General features: G+C 34.1%; 1 protein-coding gene and 1 long non-coding RNA gene across 2 annotated transcripts in view; both read left to right on the plus strand.

The window, feature by feature from the left end:
• Window positions 1–2,091: 2,091 nt before the first annotated feature.
• LOC136348508 (serine-rich adhesin for platelets-like) overlaps window positions 2,092–23,341 on the plus strand; it is a 33,587-nt gene continuing 12,337 nt past the window's right edge. The window contains exon 1 of the mRNA XM_066299402.1: window positions 2,092–2,503. Coding sequence (XP_066155499.1) covers window positions 2,171–2,503 — 333 coding nt within the window. The 5' untranslated portion in view covers window positions 2,092–2,170. The remainder of the gene's footprint in view (window positions 2,504–23,341) is intronic.
• On the plus strand, window positions 8,045–12,095 carry LOC136348523 (uncharacterized). The gene is made up of 2 exons (XR_010733674.1): window positions 8,045–8,196; window positions 11,467–12,095. It is a non-coding gene; the product is annotated as an uncharacterized lncRNA (long non-coding RNA).

The raw sequence follows: 23,341 nt of genomic DNA on the forward strand, positions 1-23,341 counted from the left end.
AAAATAAATAATGGGTTTTCCTATAAAACATTTTTAAGTTATCAAAAAATTCCCTAGAATGAATCTGTACCACTATACTATTACTAGTTTTATATAAAACTTAATTATTTCGAAAATTGTTTGGAAAAATTTAGGTAACACTGATACAGTTCGATAGAGAATTTCATTCTCTATTTGATACTGCTTAAAGTTATAGGGTGTTCCATTGAAAACAATAGACTATTGCAATTTCATAAATATGAATGGTAGGAGCTGAATTTTGGTCACTCTATAGAATACTAAGACCTATGGACAACATTTTAAATTTACGACTATGCACAGACATTCTGCAAAATAGGGAGATTATGTTTTTAATAATTGCGGAGATATGCAATTTTAAAATTGGTCATTACCAATGAATATTTATCAAATATTTAAAAAACAGTAAGGGTTAAGTATAGAATGTAATACATAGTGTGTCTGAAATATTACGTGGAATCTAAAAATAAAATAATATACTGGAGGTCCCATTTGAAATAAGCAAGTTCCTATCTATATCCGATTAAAACGGAAGTGACAGGAAGTTGAAAATATTTCTAAAAATTAGCACACGTCGAAGTTAACTTAACTCGAAATTTTCAAATTCATACGACTTAAATTCTAGTAAACTTTTAAGTAATTTGTCGGGCAAACAACCCTGTATAGAAGTGGATTTTGAGTACGCGTCGCTTTAGTCACGCTTCTGTCGACTTCAAAACCGTATCCAACATTTTTCAAGTTTCACAAATAGAAGGTCTGTATGGATTAGATTGTGCACCTTCCCAACATTCCCAACTAGTACAGATCACTTTACTGAGTTCAAATTAGGTTGATCTAACTTGTATAGTAAGACAAAGAATGTCGCTTGAACTAACCTAACACTGTGTATCATACTAGTTAGTGGTGCAGAAATAGTCACTTTATTTCTGAGTAATTCGTATGACTCAAATGAACCATTCAGATGAATCACACCCCCCTTATTATCGTCAGCACGCCTACAATCCCGTAATCTAGGTTACGCTTTTGACAAGTGACTTTTTATTTACTAGTAAGGGGTGAAAATCATTGTAATTCACTGCCTTACTCGCATAGAAATGTATTTTTTTCCATTACTTTTTGGAGGAAATTCTTTGAATTTAAGAAATTTCACCAAATCCAATGATTTGGTGAAATTGAGGAGGTTACGCTTGCGGGTTGAAAAACATTTAACGTTGTATCCGTGGATGCAGAAAAATGATTTATCCCCCACCAGGGAGTCCTAGATTAATAACCACGTGTAAGACGTGACTGAAAAGGAGAAAAACGGAAAAAACTAGTTTCAAGCGAAAAACAACGCAGTTTAGCATCCTACCCCTATTGAAATACCCTGTTTTCAGCTTAAAGGGGGAAATATATTAAACCTAAGAAACTCCATTATCCTCAATGATTAGCATAGGGGATGATTAGGTAAATTTTGCTGTGGTCAACCAGCTTAAAAACCGTTCAAATATCAAAGTGGACTCAAGCGGGCAATTTTTTTCGAATCTTGCATTTATGTGTGGTTTTTACCCCCCGAAACCAAAATTGACCGACATTTAAAATCTTAAACCAAATTAAATATCTAGCTCACAATATTGGCAATTAACCCTTCGAAAAAGTTAACAGAGGAGGGTGCATATGTCGATAGATATCTTTATTTACACGATGGCTCTTTATGAAAATAGGCACTAACATAGCATTTTCAAGGGCGGATGGAAATATGTGGGTGCTGATACAATAGCAGATTCTTGTAGTAGGTAGATGTATTGTTATCTTTTCGTTCAAGATGTCTTTTATGTCGGTGCCAATATATCTGCAATGGCTGCCCTTAAAGGAGGAGCGGAACTACCCTAAATTTAAATGAAGTTAATTTAATATTAAGGATTGATAGAAAAAAGAAGACATTTGTACTTAAAGCGCATTTCAGCTTTTTTTTTACGTTTTCATTGTAATAAAAATAAACTAAAGCACGTGGTTTGGGAAGATGACGAAAGAGAATGTTGAAGTATAAAACTAGCGCAGTAATAAATTCGTTTCAACCCTTAAATCGAAACACAAATCAGCTGAGTGCGCGAAGGCGGTGCGCGCGTATGGGCCTGTGGGGTTCCAATTCAGTAAGGATTTATCTGCTGAAATGGACAGAGTGCTGAAACGAGTGGGTCTTTCAAAAAGATCACAATTGGACAACGAATCACAGGTGACGACAGGAGAAAATGTTCAAGTCCGTAGAAGGAGACGGTCCAAATCTCGCAGGAGGGCGCGCGCCAACGCCGAAATCAACAAAAAATCACGCGGTATATTTAATATTGATTGGGATGTTGTAAAAGATTGTAAATCTTGTAAGTCGAGAGCCATTACTAGAAGATTTTGTAGTAAGAAGTCGGACAACGAATTGTACAGATCAAACAGTTTCAAATTCGAGAGGTTTCTCAGGAATAGTGACGACTTGTCTCCTATTAGACGAAAGGTAAGATATCTTAGATGTGTTTTTACTCCCTTTTGGGAATTTTGAGAAACTGAGTCTATAATAATAGAGATGTAGTTGCGTATGTTGTGATGTTGACCTGCAATTGGATTTAGCTGATACGTAACTTCAGCTTCTAAATGGCCCTGTGTGTTGGCATCCATAATACATACTTACTTGTTTCAACTTTCTTGTTTCTGGCCGTTTCTTATAAACATATTTTCATTTATTGCATTAACTTGTTTTGTAACTTTTAGGCACTAATTGAATGCAGCAGGCGGTTTTCTAACGAACTGGTAAGTCCTTTAGATATTACGCATCTACCAATACATGGTGTCCCAGAAATAATGGTTTCAATTACTGCTGAGTGCTAGAGGTTATAAAAATGAAACGATTCTGCTAGAATTGTCTTATACAAAAGCTGCTTGTTTTCGTTCCGCGGGGAGTCAAAATAACGTTTTCTTTAATCTGTAAATTAGGAAAAATTTCGCAGTTTTATATTTAGAGACTTGGAATTGCTTCTAGTTTTTTTAGCTACGATAAATTTATTTCAAACATCTGTTCCAAGATCGCTAATTCGTACTGCCACCTGTGCCTCATCAGGGTAAAAAAACAGATCTAACTTTTTAGCACTGCCGACACCGCCAACATTTTTCTGAACTTCGATGCTCCGAACTCTTCTAAAAATTAAAAAGATATTCCTCAAAAATCCACATCTCTAGCGGTTTTCGAGATATCCGCAATTGAGTTATTAAGGTGTGCTGGTAAGAATTTATAAATGTCACCCATTCATTAAGTGTTTGCGTCACGAAGTAGGTGAAGAAAACCATGAAACATCACACGGGTTCCACTTCTGGCGATTTCACTGACGTTCACAATGTCGATAACTGGGCACGGATATACTAATGAACATCTCGGTTCGTTAGTGTCATAAGTAGATTGTGTTTTGTGACAACTGTCTCGACACAATGAATTCGCTAATATTGAGATGAGGAATATGATTTTCCAGTAATAGGGAATGACGATCTGATCATGTATTATCGGTGTAAGGTGGGAGGTACCTCGCAGTAGTATGACTTCCAAAATTGACGGTGGCATGACGATGAATCATTTATCTCAAACGCCATTAAAAATATTGAAAATGACGCCCCTGTCATAATTTATTGTTTTCCGTGAACGCAAGAAGTTAATCAATTGATGGCGTTCTTAAATATTTGACTGAGCACCGAAAATTTTCATTGAAGATATCTCGCAAACAGTTAGATGTGCCAGTTTTTTCCCAGAACGTTCAACCACAGATTTCTTTGTAATGTTTACGTTTACAATCGTTTGATGGAAAATTGCTCCGGGATGGCTAATTATAGCCACATTCGACGGAAAAATAATTAATATTACATAGTTGCACGCAGACCCATCCCGTTTAGGTGTGTTTTAAGTGTAATTAAAACATATTAAGTTAACATCGTGAAGAGTTATTATTAATTTCTCACATTTCGCGCGTTCTATCCATGAGTGAAATAATCCCCAATATCTCTTTGCCTTTGTTTTTCCGGGATTATAAATTACACAAAGTGTCATAAACCGTAAGAATGCCTTTGGGTAATTTCTCAATTATCTGGCTGGAAATTACGTGAGACCCAATCCAATAAAAAACACCTGGAACATTAAATCGCTCGGCTTGTGCTCTTGCCGGTTCGGCCGCAGATTTCGATTCCATTCCGATTTTAATCCGGCCAAAATTTGTATTTTGCCTGGGAGATGTAATTTTTAAATTAAATCGTTTATTCAAACATTACCAAGAAATGGGTTCTAAACTTATTATTGTTACTGTACTAAGTAATACCCTTTATCGAATTACATAGTAATTATTAATAGATTTTGGAAGTAATCCCTTAGACCCACGGCAATGAAGTTCCCCTAAGGTTGGGCGCATATCCGTCAATCTAAAACTGAAGGCTTGTAAAATTAGATCATAACTTAATTGGGATAGAAGTGGACACCTACTGATTACTTTTCGGTATAACAGGAAATTTAGGGCGGTCCTGTAATCACGACTCCCCTCTTTATAGAGATGAGGAGTATGTTTACACAATTACCGGTACTACAGGATTAACTTGTAAATAACAGGAGAATGGAAACAATTCTAATTGGAGATTTGTATACAGGGTGTTTCCTAACTACGTGTAAAAAATTTAAAGGCGTAATCCTCGACTGATTTTGAGTCAAAAATGTCTAATAAACATATGTCCGCAAATGCCTTGTTTCCAAGATACAGGGTGTTGACTGAAAGACGTTGAAAAAGGTTTTAAAGGTTTCTAAAGGTTTGGTGGTATTTACTAACTTGTTTATTGTTAGTTTTTTTGCCACTTCCACTACTATAAACAAGATAGTCAGTGTTATTTTGGTGTGAGTGAAAGAAGTCAGTTCTGTGTCCCAAAAATCAGATTATACCTCAATTTTGAAAATGTTTCAAATGCCTAATTGCACTAATCAAGAAATGGCCAATATGGTTTTTGTTTACGGCCTTGCTGATGGTGAGTGTTTGGCAGCGAGGCGCATTTACATGGAAAGGTTTCCAAACCACCAAGCTCCCAACCACCAAACCTTTAAAAACCTCTTTCAACGTCTTTGTGGTACAGGATCTCTTATGAAAACTCCAGGAGGAGGAAAGCCGATAACACGTCGAACACCAGAAGTGGAGGAAGAAATCTTAAGACGTATTGAAGAAAACCCCGGAACCCCCGGAATTGTCTTTTCTAAAATTCAAAAACCCAAATTGAGTCATTTTGGAAATAAAATCTCTTTTTCTTGTCACATTTTCACACCCTGTATCTTGGAAACAAGGCATTTGCGGACATATGTTTATTAGACATTTTTGACTCAAAATCAGTCGAGGATTACGCCTTTAAATTTTTTACACGCAGTTAGGAAACACCCTGTATAAACGGTTTTTATTTCTTTCCGCCAGTTTAGGCTTTACACATCGCTAAAAGCAATAAATAAAAAATGTCTTATGGAGTTTGCACTAGTGGTACATTCAGATTCTACTTTAAAACCATCTAATACGTTTCAAGCTACAGCGTTTAAAAACGGGGAGATTCGTTCAAACAACCAAGAATATACAAGAGAAATTTGGTATGTAAATTGATATTCCAATCTCCTACAGGGTCTAAACTTAGATCAGTGTTAGTTGGGGGTGATGGTAATTAACTTCGAAAGCCATAAGCACAATTTTGAGTGTCCTTGATCACTTGAGTTAGCTTTATGTCTCGATAGAATAATTTTCACTATATTAGACAAGGTTTTATATTCGCCGAGGAAGAATTTCATTCAGCTATCGCACGAAGAGAGTTTAGCAGAATTGCAAACTGATAAGCAGATTCTCAATTAATGAGCTTGCAAAATTAATTTCCCGATAATTTGATACCGGGATTATATCCTCGATATACATAGTTAAGAATTTGAGATATTAATTCCGACATGGATACAGTTATGATAAGTGGATCGTTACATAGCTACACTATTTCCATGATAACTAAATCCCATCAATGGATTTTCTCGATTCGATGATTTCGATGTAACACGAAACAACAGCATTTGCCATTCAAATTCTCCAGACAAAAGAAAAACAAAGAGCATTTTTGCTCCATTATGCTGTCCAAGTTCCAAACGACTCTTTCTTGCCAGTCATGTTCAGTTTGCTTTAAATCTTTTTCCCCTGTTGGGCATTTTCTGTAAAATGGCCATCGCTCCATCTTGTGTATCAACGCAAAAAATAAAACGGCTTATGTGGGTATTCTGCATGGTATAACATGCTTCATCCATTATCAGTCTTCATGGGATTAACGGCTTTTTTTCTCTACCAGACCAGTATATTTTTATTTTTAATGGATATCCTTTTTGTTACCTTGTCTGTTTTATGTACTTCATCATTTCGGAAATATTTGAGTAGCTTTTTTCAGCATAATAATTCTACCTAAATTTTTCTCTTCTCTATATATACTATATATATATATATATATAAATGTGTCACTGAAATTTACTTCTAGAGGTAAATACACAGGGCGTCTTGGCATTAACAAATGTATGTACTTTGTGTACCAAGAAGAAAATTCATTGATATTTGTACACGCAGTGCTTTCGAAAATTGTTAGGACTAAATTCTACAAATTCTGCAAAAGTCTACAGGATGATATTTTCGGTGGTGAAGTTGTCTACTTTTACTATTCCAGATCGTCGGTTTTCGACTTATATTTAGGAAAATTTGTCATTTCCCAGAGTAGCTAGAGACCTGTATCAGACTCGAGAAAAACGTATGAGATGTAAAATTTTCTAAATTGAGCTGTCGAACTTCAGAATGTAATTTTTGGATTTTTTATCAGATTTTCTGACCTGCTGTTTTATGTCGAATACCTTTCGATAAAACGACATACTACCACAAATGTACCCTTGTAGCAATAAACTTGGTAAGAGTTTATCGTCAAACTTAATTTTCTTTTTACAATTTTTTAACGATTTTTGTAATAACCGACTTTGGTGGTACACTTACAACTCCTTCCTTCCCATTTAGTTGTCAATTTTACAAAAAAACAATTTAGTATTTCTGGAAATGCCAGAATGTCCGACGTGGTACCATTTGTTATAATTCTGGTATTGGAAAGCCAGGTTTCCTTATGTTTGGATTATGCCAGGCCGTTACAGTACCGTAACTGAAGCGTGTCAGATCGGTCCCATACTAGTTAAGCGGAAAATTACATGAAGCAATGTTTATTAATAAACAATAATACAGGAACTTTTAAAAGTAAACCAGAATAATAATATTTTCCTAGATATTGTGGTTAATGTCGAAATAAATTAAAAATACACACTTTCTCATCAACTTATCTCTAAGTTTGGATTTATAAATGACGTAGGAATTTTTTTTACCGTTGAATAATATACTTTTATTCCAACACTTACCAATTTGAATGCATGAAGTAATATGGAAAAGGACGCCTAAAACGAAGTAAAGTTACTGTGCCATTTTATCACGGTGTGCCCAATTTCCCTTACAGTTCTTAAAATTCTACATTTTGCTGTTGGTTTTCTATTCAGAAGAGTAACGTTAATGAGATTTCCTCTTTTGCCAGATGTTTAGTAAAATGACGGTATTTCAATTTATTGCTTCTTTTAACTTTTGCATGAGGTCCTTTTGGTAAGTTGCATATTTTTCGAGATATTTAATGCACCTTTGCGGGATTTGCACCCAGTGTATTTTGGAAACCAATTAAGTAAAAATTGCACATTTTCACGGGATCGATTCCAATGGAAACATCCATTGACTAATGGCCCTTTCTTCATCTACCTGCAATAAGTTGGCCAATGTGCAATAATTACCGCTTACGCGAGTTTTATATTTCGCGCCGTTGGAGAGCAGGAAAGAGTTGCCATTGCCACCGCAATCCCTGATCGATTCCCTCCATGAAGCTTTCCATGGATTTTCCTCGCGCAAGCTCTCTCTCTACTGTTCCATTGGACAAGGTTCATGTCACATTTGCTTCTATATATAGCCAGCCCGATGAGTCATACTAATACAGTGTTTTCCACAACGTCAGCATCGGGTGTCATACAGAGTGCTTTCTACTTTTGTGATTCTCGTATTATTTAAATGATTTTATTGTTTGTGCTGTGGGCCTGGTGTTTCTTTAATCTGATCGGTAAGTCTTGTTTCCTGTGATTTATGCCATATGCTAGTTGCGATTTAAGTACTTTTTACCACCTGTTTGGCGCCAAAATATTGAGCTTAACGGGGAATATTTTTAATTGAGTGCAAAGTTGTTGTAAGAAAATTACCAAGTTTAGCGCACACGCATATAAATAAACAAACAATTATTGCTTATTGCCTTATGCTACTTACTGCTCGTTAGCGCAACGAGTTTGTGGATGAGGCAGATATAGGTCCAACATTCTTACAAAGGATCATTAAAAAACCTTAAGTGGATGTTGAAGTGTCATGGACATATTTCGGCATATTCATGTCTTTGGGAATTTGCTCCTAATCAATTTGTTAGCTGGATGTTTGATGATGAATGGGTTGGTGAACGGCTCATGTTTACTGTTTACCGCCTGCCGCAAGGTTTTTTTAGAGATCACCCGTTATAGTTATACATTAAATCTTCATGGGTTATAATACGGGGTTCCTTTTATACTAAAAATTGTTTTACGGCACTTTTTACGCAGTAAAAGTTGTTCTCTTTTCGTTTAATCTGGATAAAATCTTATTGAGTAATAAATAAATTATGTTGCCGAAAAACACATTAAAGGAAAAATATTGCAAACTTCAAAACAAAAAGTATAATCTTATCTCTAGGGAGGCAAAAGAAATAATATTAACGATTATCTAGGGAACTTGGAAAGTTTCGGAAACAGCATGAGAAGACTTTACTCTAACAAGGTTAGACATGACATATTAAAAACGACTAAGCTGCTACATCGAATTTGATACATGTGTTTTGTCAAGGGTCCAGATTCTTGTACGAAATAATGTAATTTGACATTAATCTTTTAAACCGTTCCGAAATTGGGGACTTGTAGTAAACATGTGAACAAATACAGATCCATGAAGTCATCATTTAAAATGCATTACTTAACCATATTGGTAAAAGCATTTTGCAACATTCCGCTAATACATTAAACGTGAATTATGGCGGAATATTGATTCGATTAAGGGGTACCACTCATAAAAAAAAACAAAAAAACAAATGAGATGCACGTGAGAAGTGAGAATTGAGTGGTGATCGATGTCTCCTTTCGGTACTGCATTATTTTCGTACAGCATGTACAGGGCGTTACGTAAAGGACCGTATTACTTTCGGTTACCTACGCGTAGGGGGTGGAGTTGGAATGAAAAATATCCAACACGAAATTGCTTTCGTTTATCCCAAGGGTAAAAAACAAATGACTGAACTCAACCCTCGGGGCGAAAGACGCATAATCAACTGCAATAAAAGGCTAGGTGCTATCGCTAATAGATCAAATTCATCACGCACAAGTTTTAGAAAATAGTGTCAGGTAAATTAACGATGGAATGAATTTCAACCGAAATGGCGTGAATTTACCACACACACACACACACCCTCACCTCGTGATCCTGATGGCTTCTCACATAAAGCGACTTTTTCATATAAGAAGGGATGGAGAGAAATTCCTTTTGATAGCCCTATAAACCGCATAAGAAATGAGTAGACACAAAAGAAGTTTGTTTCGCACCCGGAGCTATTTTCTTTGCTATGTTTCGTTTTGTTATCTGGTAGTTTTTTTTTTTTTTTTTTTTCACTCATACGACACTCTGGGGGGAACTCATTTCACATAAGAATGGGTTTAATTTGCGGTGTGAACCAGACATAGGGAGTTTAGATTAAAAATACCACACCACTGCCAGCAAAATCAATATCTGCACCCTATTCAAACATAGTATTGCATGCCCCTTTGAATAGGAACTAATTTAATTATTTTAAATTAAATTTTTTTCTTATTCTATGATAAAAGCAAGAAAAAGAGGCTTCTGGCATTGGAAAATCCGAACAAACGTGACTCAGTCTGAATCCATTAATATTGGTCCCCATTATTTTGGTAAATTTGCCTACATGTTTATTAATATACTTATATAGCCGTAGCTAAAGCCCAAAAGGGTTGTTGATCTTTCAGTCTGCCCCTATTCTATTCATCGAATAAATTGAGTATTTCCGATTAATATCCTGTTATATCACGCATATGAATAGTGTCAATTTTTGGACAAACACAATGGAAACATTCAATTTTGTTTAGGTATTGTGTACTACGTCATACATCTAGAAAAAAATATTTGTCGTCTGCTTTACATCGATTCCATGTTGCTATGCCATCAGATTTCTTAGAGTCATATTATTAGCTCAATAACTAGGAAAGCTTGGAAAACCACGGTTTTCCTTCGAAAGATTTGATGAATCATCAGAGTGGTTTAGAATGTTTAAAAAAATAGTTATTTAAGTTCCAAAACTGCGAAATGTATTGGAAACACCGCAATTTTCTTCGAACTTCCAGTGTTGATTGACGTTTAAAAAATGCAGCGGGTTATTCCCCACGTTTGTCCTCGACTCTAAAATCGTTTTTTTTTTGCAATAGAAAAAAAAAAGCGTTGGCAAATGTTTTAGTTTTTATTGCGAATCATCAGAATCTGACATCAGACGAAACGGACGATCGTCGTAAAGCTGTCAAAAAATGACAAGCAGTATTTTTTTGAACAGAACACCCTGTATATCTACGCTCTTTTGAAGTCTGCTCGCTTCTCTGATTCCAAATATGCTTATATGCCACGCATTTGCTCTAGCCGTGTGCCCCATGGACATATTCAAAACTTTCATTCTCCAATTAAAGTTGCCATTGAAAAAACATGTGTGCAGCTAGCAGTCGCTGCTTTGTAAACTTTGTTGCTAGCGATATTGCTAACAGGACGTAACGAAACGTTTTTCGATTAGATATTCTGCTGACGAAAGATTAAATGTAGTGCGACTACATTATATGCAAATGGCAGAGATTCTGAAGAAGCACCCGAAAATGATCGAAACTACTTTCCGAATATGCAAACTCGGTGTAGCAGAGCCATAAGAAATTTAATAATAAAAAATATGACGAAAACAGAGGCTCATACATGTAATATGACGTATTTTGAAGCTAATGATATTGATTGTGGAAAGTATTTTTCAGTAAATCTACATTTCATTATTTTAGAACCGCCTTACAGTTCAATACCTACAGTGGTTCGAATTTTTCATAAATCTTACAAAAACGATTATAATGTCTGGAAAAAACTACGTATCATTCTTACAAAATAAAACCAGTTCGGGGATTGACCGAAGATAATATTGTTTAGAGACAAAATTTTCGCCTCGAAATATTGAGAGTGTTGCCAGAAGACCTAAATTTACCTAGCAAAATTATATTTACAGATGAAGCTTCTTTCACGACATCTGGCATGTTCAACCGACAAAATAAACGGTGCTGGAGTACGAGCAATCCTCATGAGCACCAAAAAGTCAAAGTTGAGATTCTGAAATCGATGAATGTATGGTGTGGCACTCTGGACAATGCTCTTGGGACCAGTTATTTTTGAAGGCTCTTTAACTGGTTAGAAATATGAAAGATATTTAGATAATAAAATTGAAAACGTTTTAGAAGACGTACAAAATCGAGAGGGGCTAGTTAGGCTACACGATGGGGCAGCTCCACGTAATGTCCGAAGTGACAATAATTTCCTAAATATTAAATAACTGGTGTGGTTAGGCAAGCATGGACCAGTTAGGCGCCCAGCGAAACAGTTCCTATTTAAATTTAACGAACTTTTTTTTGTGGGGTTTCCTAAAACAATTTTTTTTTATGAAAAGCCTGAAAATCTCGAAATGCGTCGATATAAATGAAATGAAGAAATTTCATTGCTTAATACAGAAAACTGTTATGTTAGTGATGAATTAGTAAAATGGAAAAGTCACACAATCGCATGTTCAGAAGCAGAAGGAAGATATATAGAAATGTAGAAAAATCATTTTAAAACTGTTACAATATAAAACTTTCCCTGTGACTCATTTATTTTTTATTTAACTAGTATTTGTCCATGCGAACTTTGATTTGAGAATGAAGCTTTAAACGTGTCTTTAGCGTACGCGACTAGAGCAATTGTATGACATATATATATATATATATATATATATATATATATATCTGGGGGGTAAGTAGATTTGAAAAAAGTGTAAATATACAGGAGGTTCTGTTTAAAAACACACAACTTGTCATTTTTTGACAGTTTTGCGATGCTCGTTCGTTTCATCCAATGCCCGATTCTGATAATTCATAATAAAAACTGAAACATTTGTCTAAACTTTTTTGTTCTATTTCCAAGAATAAACATTTTAGGGTGGAGGAAAAATATGGGGACTAACCCTGTACATACGGTGCTCGGCAAAAGTACGCTCCATGGAACTTTTTTAATTAGAATTTTTCAAAAAATGTTATTTTTAGTAAAAATTTGTGCATATCTGCAAATTTGAAACGCAGTTTACAAAACATGTATGTATGTATATCTCATTTCATTTGAGGGATGTTCGAAAATTATGAAAATGGCTCATGAGTAAACTACAGATAGAGTAAAAAATACAAATAATATTATTATATATATAGGGTTTTGTAGAATAGGTGTCCGATATTTAATAAGGCGATTTTTAACGTTGTTTTAAGATGAAAAGTTCTTACAAATATTTGTCCTAGTTCGTGTAGTTTTCAAGATACGGAGTATCAAAGTTGAAAGAATAAATCACATATTCTTTGATATCTTTCGATCTCTTCTTGTTAATTTAAAAAGTTCCTTATCCGGTGTTTTTTTGGAATAAGAAATTCAAATTTATCGACTACTTAGTTGTACCTTTTAGAGGGCGTCAAAAGCGGCCATTAGGATTATTTTAATGTTAGAAGTAGGATAATAGATTTATTTATATTATATGCATATATAATGTTAAACATTGACTATATTGTCAAATGATGTCAAATACTCCTGGAATTTTTCAATAAAATTTAATGAGAAAAAGATTAAATGCATATATAGCGCAAGTAGGAGATATTCGACACATATTGTAATTTTTATTATTTATGTAACCTTATCTGATAATATAAAGAAATATATTATTATTATTGTAAAAAATTTCATACTATTTTGACTGAAATCTAATAGTATTTCATTTTTTAATTGTAATTTCGTTGTTCTTATGGACAAAAAGTAAGATAGTAAGTTATTTTAATATTTTTGGATAATTAGCATACATGATCAGCTTTAGATGCGTTTTTCTCGAAAAACGTTGCGTCCGGCGACGGTAATAAGATATACATTTTTAAATAAACCAGGCGAAGGAAACGATTTTTCTATTCGAAAGTGACATACAGTGTGGCACAACAAGTTGCTTCCGTTTAAAAGTTTTCTAATGGTTGCTTGTGGCATTCTCTACAAGATCCAAATTTGAATTTTTTATTCCAAAAAACTACGCGATACGGAATTTCGTAAAATTAGCAAGAAGAGATCAAAATATATAAGAAATTATGTGATTTATGTTTTTAACCTTAATAGCCCATGCGGTGAAAACTAAACGCACTAGGACTCTGCTAATGAGAACTTTTCATCTTAAAACTACTTGACAAATCTCCCTGTAGAATATCGGACACTTATTCAATAACACCCTCTATAAAAATAGCAAAAAATCATGTTCTGAGTTCTCCATTTAAAAGGTTCTGGCAATTTCTTGGGGTATGTGTATAATTTTTTAAAATTATTTTAATTTCTAGAATCATCTCCTAAAATATTTCTATATTATACCTGAATACCCTGTATAAAGGACCATACATTTATGTCAGAAATATAAAGCGTTTTGAACAAAATCCAAAAGATAAGAGTTCAGTTAAATTAACAAAAATATGAACACTAATGCTGAGTTATCACATGTATTAAAATTAAAGAAAATCTTAGTTTTCCGGAAAAAATCGAGACCATATCTCGAATTTTCCTTTTTTGAATGGTGAAATCGAACATTGTAACCGTTTTTTCGAGAAATAAATTATATTTGCTAGCGACACCTCGACGAATTCCACAAAAAGGCTGTATTATTGCCACCCTGAATAAAAATAATGTTAAAGTTGCTAGGAAACCTGAAGGTAATTTGATTTAAAAAATGAAATTTGGGCAAGTGGAGGTTGAACTCATTTAGTAATTTGTTTACCGCTTGAACTTTATTTTCAGGGTTGCTTAAAATGATAAAAGTTGCGGAAATTTACGTTAAAAGAAAATTTGTTACTCTGAAGAGAAAACTGTATTACGAAATAGAAAAAAACATGCGCTTTAAAAATGGTTTATCAGTTTCTATTACGAGCCGAAAATCAAATTTTTCCACCATTTTCTAGACTTTCATGACTGAAATAATTACCATCTCACATTAATTAATGAAGAAAACTTTATCAAATTGTGAATGTAGGATATTGTAAAACAAACAATTCAAAATGATAAAGAGGGTTCAAGATACGGACTTTGTTGTCGTCACGAGATAAGAGTTAAACGTCGCCTAGAAATTGAATAAATGTGACAAGAAAATGTGTACCAGACATAACTGAACAATGGAGATGGAAAGGATCCTGTTCTATTATTTAGGCCTATTGATCCGGTGCTAGAGCATTTCGGCAGAGGCTCTAAAAAGCAAATTTTATGACTTGCTTTGAATACGTATTCCCATTTTTTGAAAGTAATGGGAATTCAAATGAGGATGTCCTTTTTGAGGATCGGTTTTAAGGTTATTAAATGTTGGATTTTGAGGGGATGGAACAAAAATCCTCTGCTTAGGTGAAAATTTACCCTCTACTTGTAAACTCCCATTAATAAAACTTCTAGCGTTACCTCTCTGCTTACCCATTACGTTTATTGAAAGCGTAAAAAAGCTTGCCTCACGTGCTTAATATCCTTGTAATTTTATCCCATAAATGGTAGGGATTTTGAACGTTTCGTGTAAAAGCAAAAAAACTTTTTACAGGTACGTTTTGTACGACAAAAAATCAACACATTTGTCCGTAAAGGTGTTTATAATGATGGCGATCTAAGAGTAGATGGCTTAAAGTCGTAAAAAGTGCTGGTAGCGTAAGACAAAAAGAAAATGTCTTTCCCTGAGGGAATTAAATGGGGAGATGAAAGTGGCTAGTGAAGTGTCCCCAAATGTCGTCGATCCAACTATTTTCATTATTGGTAACTGTTGGATTCTGTCACAGAAACATTATTTATAGCAGCCATATTTACATTCCCCCGTATTGAGGGTCCTTATTTGTTTGTTCCAGTTTAGTTATGGGCCCTTTAGGCAGCGCCCCAATCCGATAATGTCATAGGAAATTAGAGAGTGTTTTTGAGTTAGGAGACTATGAAAAATGATTTGTGATAGAAGGGACAGAACCTCTAGTTTTTAGTTTGGTTCTTTGCATGTGCGTCACACATATGAATCGTGTGCATCGAGTCAATTCAAGGCCGACACAAAACATAACCAGTGGCGTCTCAAAAATTTTATGTTTTTGGATAGAAATAAAAAAGCCGGTGTAACGAATGCGGGTAAAGAATGAAGAACTATTAATTTACGAACTGAACACCAGAATAACAAAATCAAAATCGCGAAAACTGTCCATAGTGATGCAGAACACGGTGAAATCATTAACATACGTATATTGTCGCGTCTCTGATCGCGCTAGAATCGTAACAAGTTACCAACTCTAAGAGGTACGTCCATACCACCATCTTTATTGAACCCGTATAGACTCCCACTATCAATTTTGACTCGTTAGTCTAGTCTGTAGAAGATGTGCTTACCATACCGTGCGTTAAAAAAAATCGGTTGAGAAGACTTAGGAATAATTTGACACCGAGCCCGTATGTCTTTGATGTATTTCACGTAATCTTGAACATAAACAAATAAACCTAATTTCCCTTAAATCCGACTGAGTTTACCTTTATTATTGGTGGAATTTTGTTAAAATTTGCCCTTTTCAAGGGTCAACGGGCTTGTCTGTTGGGAGGTTAAAGTTTTCTAAGTGCTAAAAATGATATTTGCAATCAGACAATAAGCTTTTATGGTTCAGCCCTGTTTTCGGAATAGACAATTCATAAAAGGGGAATGAGCTTTTCAAGTTCAATCCTGTCTTTTCAGAACTTGTTCCATATGGGGTACGCAAATGCATATTATCAGATGTATTTATATTTAATTTTTTCTTGTCTTTTTAGTATAGATTAAAATTAAGAGTGAAATTAGGCTTATTTGTTTATGTTCGAAATTACGTAGAGTACATCAAAGTCGTACGGACTCGATGTCAAATAATTCTAAAGTCTACTGGCCCGGATTTTTTTAATGCACTGTATCTGCGTCTTCGTTATATGGATATTAGCTTCCTCCACGCACACACACACAAACACATCCTAGACACGTGCGTACTACCTAATTCGATCCACACGCACAGCTTCAAGCTACAAACCATGCATGATATAGAGGGTGTTCTACATGAGAATTAACATCATGAAGATTTTGAAGATATAAGGGAGGCGAATTTGATTAAGCAGGAAAAGGTCGATTCAGTTACTTGTTTAATGGGGATTCTGGATGTGGCCGGACTCGTCTGGATCGCTTAATCTCTACTTTTTTTCTAGACGTTGGGGATTTTGGATTTTTTAAGTTTCAGGAAAATTCTAGATTATTCTACATACTTTCCTAAAGTTTGTCGCAAAGGTTTTCTTTGACAGAATTTTCAATTCCAGGGAAAATTTTGATGTCTCTGAGGACTTCTTGGTTTGATTAAGAGTCTTTTTAGAAAATTGTTTAAGGAAAATGTTCAGGCAAATCCCTGCTTTTTCCGCCTGATTTAATTAAGTTTATTTTTCCATATATTTCCCCTTATTGCTCCGATTACTTTCGTCAATTCTTAACACATTATTATCAATTATTTGCTCTGGTTTATTTAGGTTTAACACATACTTAGACGCTGATTTTCACGAATTATTTTGGCCACGTTTAGGTAGATTCATCTTTGATTTCGGTCAACTAAGATGAATATAGACCAGCCTTCACAGAAAACAAATATCCAGAAATCACCTTCACATCTAATAGAGCGGTGAGCTGAAAAAACTGTTGATAATTGTTTTAAGAAAATATCAATTTTGCAATTGAATGCCGCGATTAATGTTCTCTCAAAACAAATTTGTGGTGCGGTATATCGAATAATCAAATCATCCTTTATATTTTTAGATAGAAGTTGAATTCTTACTGTCTCTCCCAATGCCGATTCGATTACCTTAGAAATGTGTAAGTAAAAATAAATGATGAAAGTTGTGTGGGAAACTTGAAAATTGTCACGAGTATAGAAAATACGAAATTAAGAAACTTTTCATTTGTGGTTTTTCCAAACTTTGAGAAATAATGGTAAATTTTGAGATTTTTGATTAAAAAATTGCAATTCCACAATTGTAGACAATCATTCGTTTTTTTATTTCGATGTTATTTGTTACCATTTTTGAAGCAGAACTGGAAAGCAAAGCCAATATTTACCTAAATTACGAAGCAAAAAATAACTTATACGATGCCTACTTAATGTGTGACACTATAGAGTAATCTAGAATTATTTTGTCATGTAGAACATGCGATTAAAGTATAGAGCTTTACTTTTGAGACACTCTGTATATATGACACTATCTCCGTATTCTCTCTCACCGTTACCTCTACAAAATATAGGAGGCGAATGTAATATAATATAATCTAAATTGTCCTCCCTCAGTTTTTTATCGATTTTTTTAGTTCAAAAGCAGCATTAAATAAAACAAGAAATGCAGTTTTTGGCGATTATTTATTTTTTTAAAGTTGCTTACGTCACGAGTAGCGTAAAATGACCCATTTTTTAAAATTGAAACTGGGGTCAAGTGACACCTTCAAGTAAAAGTTTTTCAAACCTACATTCAATGGTGTATTGAAAGTCGAAATATATCGTTTAGTTTTTTTAGATAAACACAGATGAATTTGGTAAAAATCGCAATTTGAACTCAATCATTTAAATAGGACGTAAACAACGAAAAAACTTCTTTTTTGAAAGGAAATTGGTTTATTTCTGATTTTGTGCCCACAAACGGTCTTTGGTTTAAAAAAAGATTTAAAAAAAATAAAAACAACCAAAGACTGTGTGCACAAAATCGAAAACAAACTAATTTTCCATCAACAAACAAGTTTGTTCAGTGTTTATACACTATTTAACCGAGTTTGTATTGCACCTATTTTCCTCGAAAAGTTATCGATAGATTTTGAATTACAATACACCATTTAATATAGGTTTGGAAAACCTTTCATTTCATTCATTCAAAACCTTCATTTAAGGTGTGACTTGGCCGATGATTCAGTATTTTTAACATCCATTTTATGGCCATTTTAGGCGACCGGTGCTTTAAGCAATATTAAAAAAAAAAATAAAAAAACGTCAAAAGATAATGTTTTTCGTACTATTTAATGCTGCTTTTGAATTGAAAAAAAAGGGAACTGAACAGGTACTGGGGAGAATAATTTACAGCCGCACTGTATGTATGTATGTACTAAGGACACTTGCGATGTCGCAGCACTTACTGCAAACTGCGGCTAGATGTTCCCTTACTTAAGTGATAAACCCCTAATTTCGACATGTTATTAACACAACCGTCTGAGCTCTAATCCCCTTCCTCGAGCAAACCTGTTAACGCTTTTTTAGTGGGAAGATTGGTTTTTAATTACGTTGCCTCCAAGCTAGTTTAATCCTTGGCATTCCTCTGAAGCAAAATGTCTTAGCTGTTATAAGTATCACTCAATTTACAGCAACGAGTGGTGCATATTAAGTCGCCACTGTGTGTGCGAGGGTTGCATATTCCCCATAGCGTGGGGGTTGGTCCAAATTACTAGCGGTAATGTAATTCTCCAGTATGACTGCCATCTGCGATACATCCGTTACATACGTATGCGTGATTCGTGTAACCAACGGTCTTTTGGTGCAGATTATCAATAATGTTTGTCAAAACTGCGCTGTTAAAAATATTTCTCATTACTGTTCTTGCTCCTTTTGGGGTTTTCAGATACTTTAATGCCATGCTCGGTTTGTATCTCTCTTTATGTTTATAATTAACCACATCTAGGGGGAACTCAGCCCTGTTGAAAGTTCTTTGTTTTAAGTTTTACCCTTGCTTTCATTTTTTAAACTTCCCCTCTTCGCAAGGAATTGAAAGATTTAAAATTCGTCACCGACCAGCAACTTTGCAGCAATTTTTTACCTCTAAGGTCTTTGCGCACCCCTCTCCCCTTTATAGCAGCAATTTTTAATTTTTACCTCCCTTTCAAAATATTGCATCATTTAGAGCTGTGGCAACGGCTTAATCGCCTGGACCTTGCTGTAGGGGAGACGATCCCTTCTGGCAACGTTTCCATTGCACTGCCGAACTTATTTGTGTATTCCCACTTAATGGGAATAAAATTTACAGGTCTGTAGCTAAACTTAAATGGCCAGAGTAAATAAGGGTTTCTGTGTAGCGGAAATGAAGGCCACCAGTCTTGTGTTGTTGACATGTTCATTAACAATCTTCAAGGGAGGGCCCCGTGATTTTGTCGATTTTAGTTATTTATTGAGAGATTTCTCTTGGTCCCTTATTTCGCTGCTTTCAACTAAAGTCGTGCTCTAAATATAAATTACTCGGAACAATCGGTCGTTAGTAATTAGTGCAAGTCTCTTCATTGGATCGTTCAGTAGATCGTTTAGAGGTATATTAAACTAAGCAGCAATTTCAATGTTATAATCGCGATACAACGTTTTATTGAACCGGAAATTCATATTCGCCGTTCACCATTAGTATCTCGAAAACCATGAAAGACACGAGGTAGCTTAATTTGGGGCAAGATTGCATATTTTCGAGCTTTTTTAAATGCCCTTTTAAAATTCGTAAAAGTCTGATTGCTCCCGAATATAATCGAAAGAACAATAAAATTTTTAAAAATGGCTTTTTTCGTAAGTTATTCGAAACGGTTTTTCAAAAAGAATTTTACTTCCTCATGGGCGTTTTTCCTTTTTTTATAAGATGGCGGCATTAGATTTTAAGCGCAACGTTTCCGAATTTGAGAATCGTCAACGATCTAAATTTTTCAAATACGGATCTGAATCTTTTATTGGATTTGTTGAAAGTCTTTGATTTTCTCAATTAAATGATATGTAACATTTATAGTAGAAACAAATGTAACATTGTTTTGTTACAACGCATGTAACAAAATACATTTTTAATAAACAAAATAATAAAACACTACTCGGACATAAGTGCTACCTTGGAAACAACAAACTAAATGTACCAAACTTCGTTCCAACTAGCAAAAATTCGAATAATTCGGCTATGATTTTTCAGAAGATATGTTTCATTGGCAAACACAGAAGTTCTGTGGTGTGTGAAATGAAGTCCCAACATGTGACGATATTCTCCATTTGGAAAGTCCATAATATATATATTTTTTAATTCAGTATCAGTGCTAATACTTTTATAATTATGACAAAACTATTGAATAAATTTTGACAGGTTAAAACTGACATCTTATGGAGAATTAATTTCTTATTTTTATGGCAGAACTTAGGCCTGAATGGTATTTTAATATGTTATTTATTGAAACTCTATTTTGCACTATTATGTTTCTTTTTACTACAAGTGTGATGCATCATTTCATTCTGAAAACCTAAGACCTTACAAAAACGCAATGAAAAGTTCAGGTCCGTATTTTAAAAAAAAATGAAGTTGATGATGGATCCCAAAATTCCGAGACATTGTATTTAAAATTCAATGACGCCATGTTATAAAGAAGCAAAAGTGCCCGTAAGGAAGTGAAAATAATTCTGAAAAATGTCCTCAAATAACTTAAAAAAAGTAATTTATGGAAATTTGCGTTTTACTTGATTGTCTTTCGAAGTAATCGGAATTTTTCAAATTTTATATTGATATCTAATAGAGCTTGAAAATACGGAGCTTTGTCCCAATTTGAGCGTCTTCGTATCGTTTATGATTTTGAAGATCCCAATTTTGAAAAGTGAATTTTAATTACCCTGTGTTCTATATATGTATTAAAAACGTAATTTCAATTTTACATATAAAAACGTATCTAACATTAATCCATAGCAGATTTTGAAATTTATGTTACGAACCTTAAAAGAAATATAAAGATGTTGATGCACTAACATCGGCTGGACGAATTATTGAAAACATGTCAAGAAATCGAGCAAGAGGAAGAGAAATTATATTGGAAAAAGGTTTAAAAAATAATCACACAACACTAAATTAAATACCATTAATATAATCTACGAAGGTTGAATAGATAGAACGTTACATAGAAAAGGGTGAAGCTGACGCCTTTGCCAGACGCATTCGCAGGGGATTCAGCACTTCGACAACTCCTAACTTTTGAAATTTAAAACTCCCAAATACCTACTTCATATTGTTAAAAACTAAGTGGAAAACAGACAGCTAAATGTACGAATCGACGAAACCCTTTTTGCTTTTTTTCTCATGAACAAGAGTCCCCTTGGGGATCATCGCTTGGTCCCGTTGATACTGACCTTATTATGACATGGCAAAATGACTGAGAGAACGGTGTAAAAGGTTCAGACACTCAAACCTCAGATGCTTCACTATGTTTTTACCCTAAGCGTCCAGAAAGGCCAAGTGATCGATTGCCTCTTTCTGTCAACATAAATATCTTTTGGGACCTGACAACCTGTATAAGGAAAATCACAAGTTTAACGTATTTTTGAAATTTATATTTTTGTTTTGTGGAAAAAACCTGATATTCTTAAAATATTTTCAACGTGATATGACTTCCGGTTAAATCTAAAAAAATTCACTCTCACTTCATTTCTTTCAATGAAACGCGGCAGTTTTTTTTTTTTTTAATGAAAATGGATTTTATATCTAACATAAACATAAGTTTTATAATACAACATGGTAGCGATATCCAACTGTTTTTGATTTACTTTGATTTTTACAACTTTTTCGACTCTTATACAGCTTTATTAAAATGCAATTGTCTACAATACTATTTGACATATATTGATGAAATAAATTTTCAATTACTGGAAAATTAACAAGTTTTTATGAACAATTAAAGGATTAAAAGAGTATTTAAAAGAGCGTTTGAAAAAAATAATTGAAATTTTTTATTTTTATATGAAACTTAATTTTCTATACTTATCGTGTGTATTATATTTGTTCTTTTTTTTCGACCAATCTAAAGGTGCAAAAATAATTTTAGTGCGTTATTTGAAAAAAAAAAAAATTATTTAAACAATATTTAATAATTTTTTTCAAAAATGTTTTCAAACGTTTTCTTCATTGTTTAATTATAACATTTATCAATTTTTCCGTAATTTGAAATTTCTGGTATTATGTTATGTCGAACAGTTTTGTACATAATTTAGTTCCAGTAAAACTTTTCAAGTATCGAAAAAGTCGCAAAAATGAAAATTAATGAAAAATAGTTGAGGATCGGTGCTATGTTACATCATGAAACATGCTTTTTTTCGACATAAATCCCATTTTCATTTAAAAAAAAACTGTCACGTCCCCTCTAAAAAAGTAAAGGGTCACTTTCCGGTTGGACCAAAAGTTATATCAGATATATGAAAATATTTTCACAACATCGAGTTTTTTCTACAAAACGTAAAGTACAAACTTCATAAATACATTGAACTTGTAATTTTTTACATGCGGATTGTGTCAGCTCCCAAAAGCGAACCCAGAACATATCATTATTCTTTCAGTGGAGGTAGTCTTAGGTGTCAGAAAAGTTTCGCACCAGATGATATAATGCTGTAGAAATGATTCAGACATTTTAATGCTTAATTTAAAAAGTTTTAACCTCTTGTTGGCCTAAAATTTCATTTGTAACCTACCAACTCTTTCATAGTTTATTCGGGCGAACCAATCATCGTAAAAAGGTTGTAAAGATACTCATTAGGCCAATAAGTCTATGTGTCCAGAGAAATTGCCGAGCATTTTCTGAACAATCGAGCTACGTGCACAAAACGGTTTCCATTAGTTTTTGTGATTCACGTTTGCACGTTCTTCCAAGGAAAAGACATTACACCGCCTTGATGGTCCAAGAAAAACGTTCAGTTTATGAGCATAATATTATACCAACAAAAGACGAATAGAAGTGTTGTATGATCAACGGGTAAATCTCACAAAGCCTGCAATGCCCTTTTGGGGGCTTACTCCTCTTTGTGCTGAAAATGATC

The sequence above is a fragment of the Euwallacea fornicatus genome, chromosome 33, assembly GCF_040115645.1.
Source record: "Euwallacea fornicatus isolate EFF26 chromosome 33, ASM4011564v1, whole genome shotgun sequence".
NCBI lineage: Eukaryota > Metazoa > Arthropoda > Insecta > Coleoptera > Curculionidae > Euwallacea > Euwallacea fornicatus.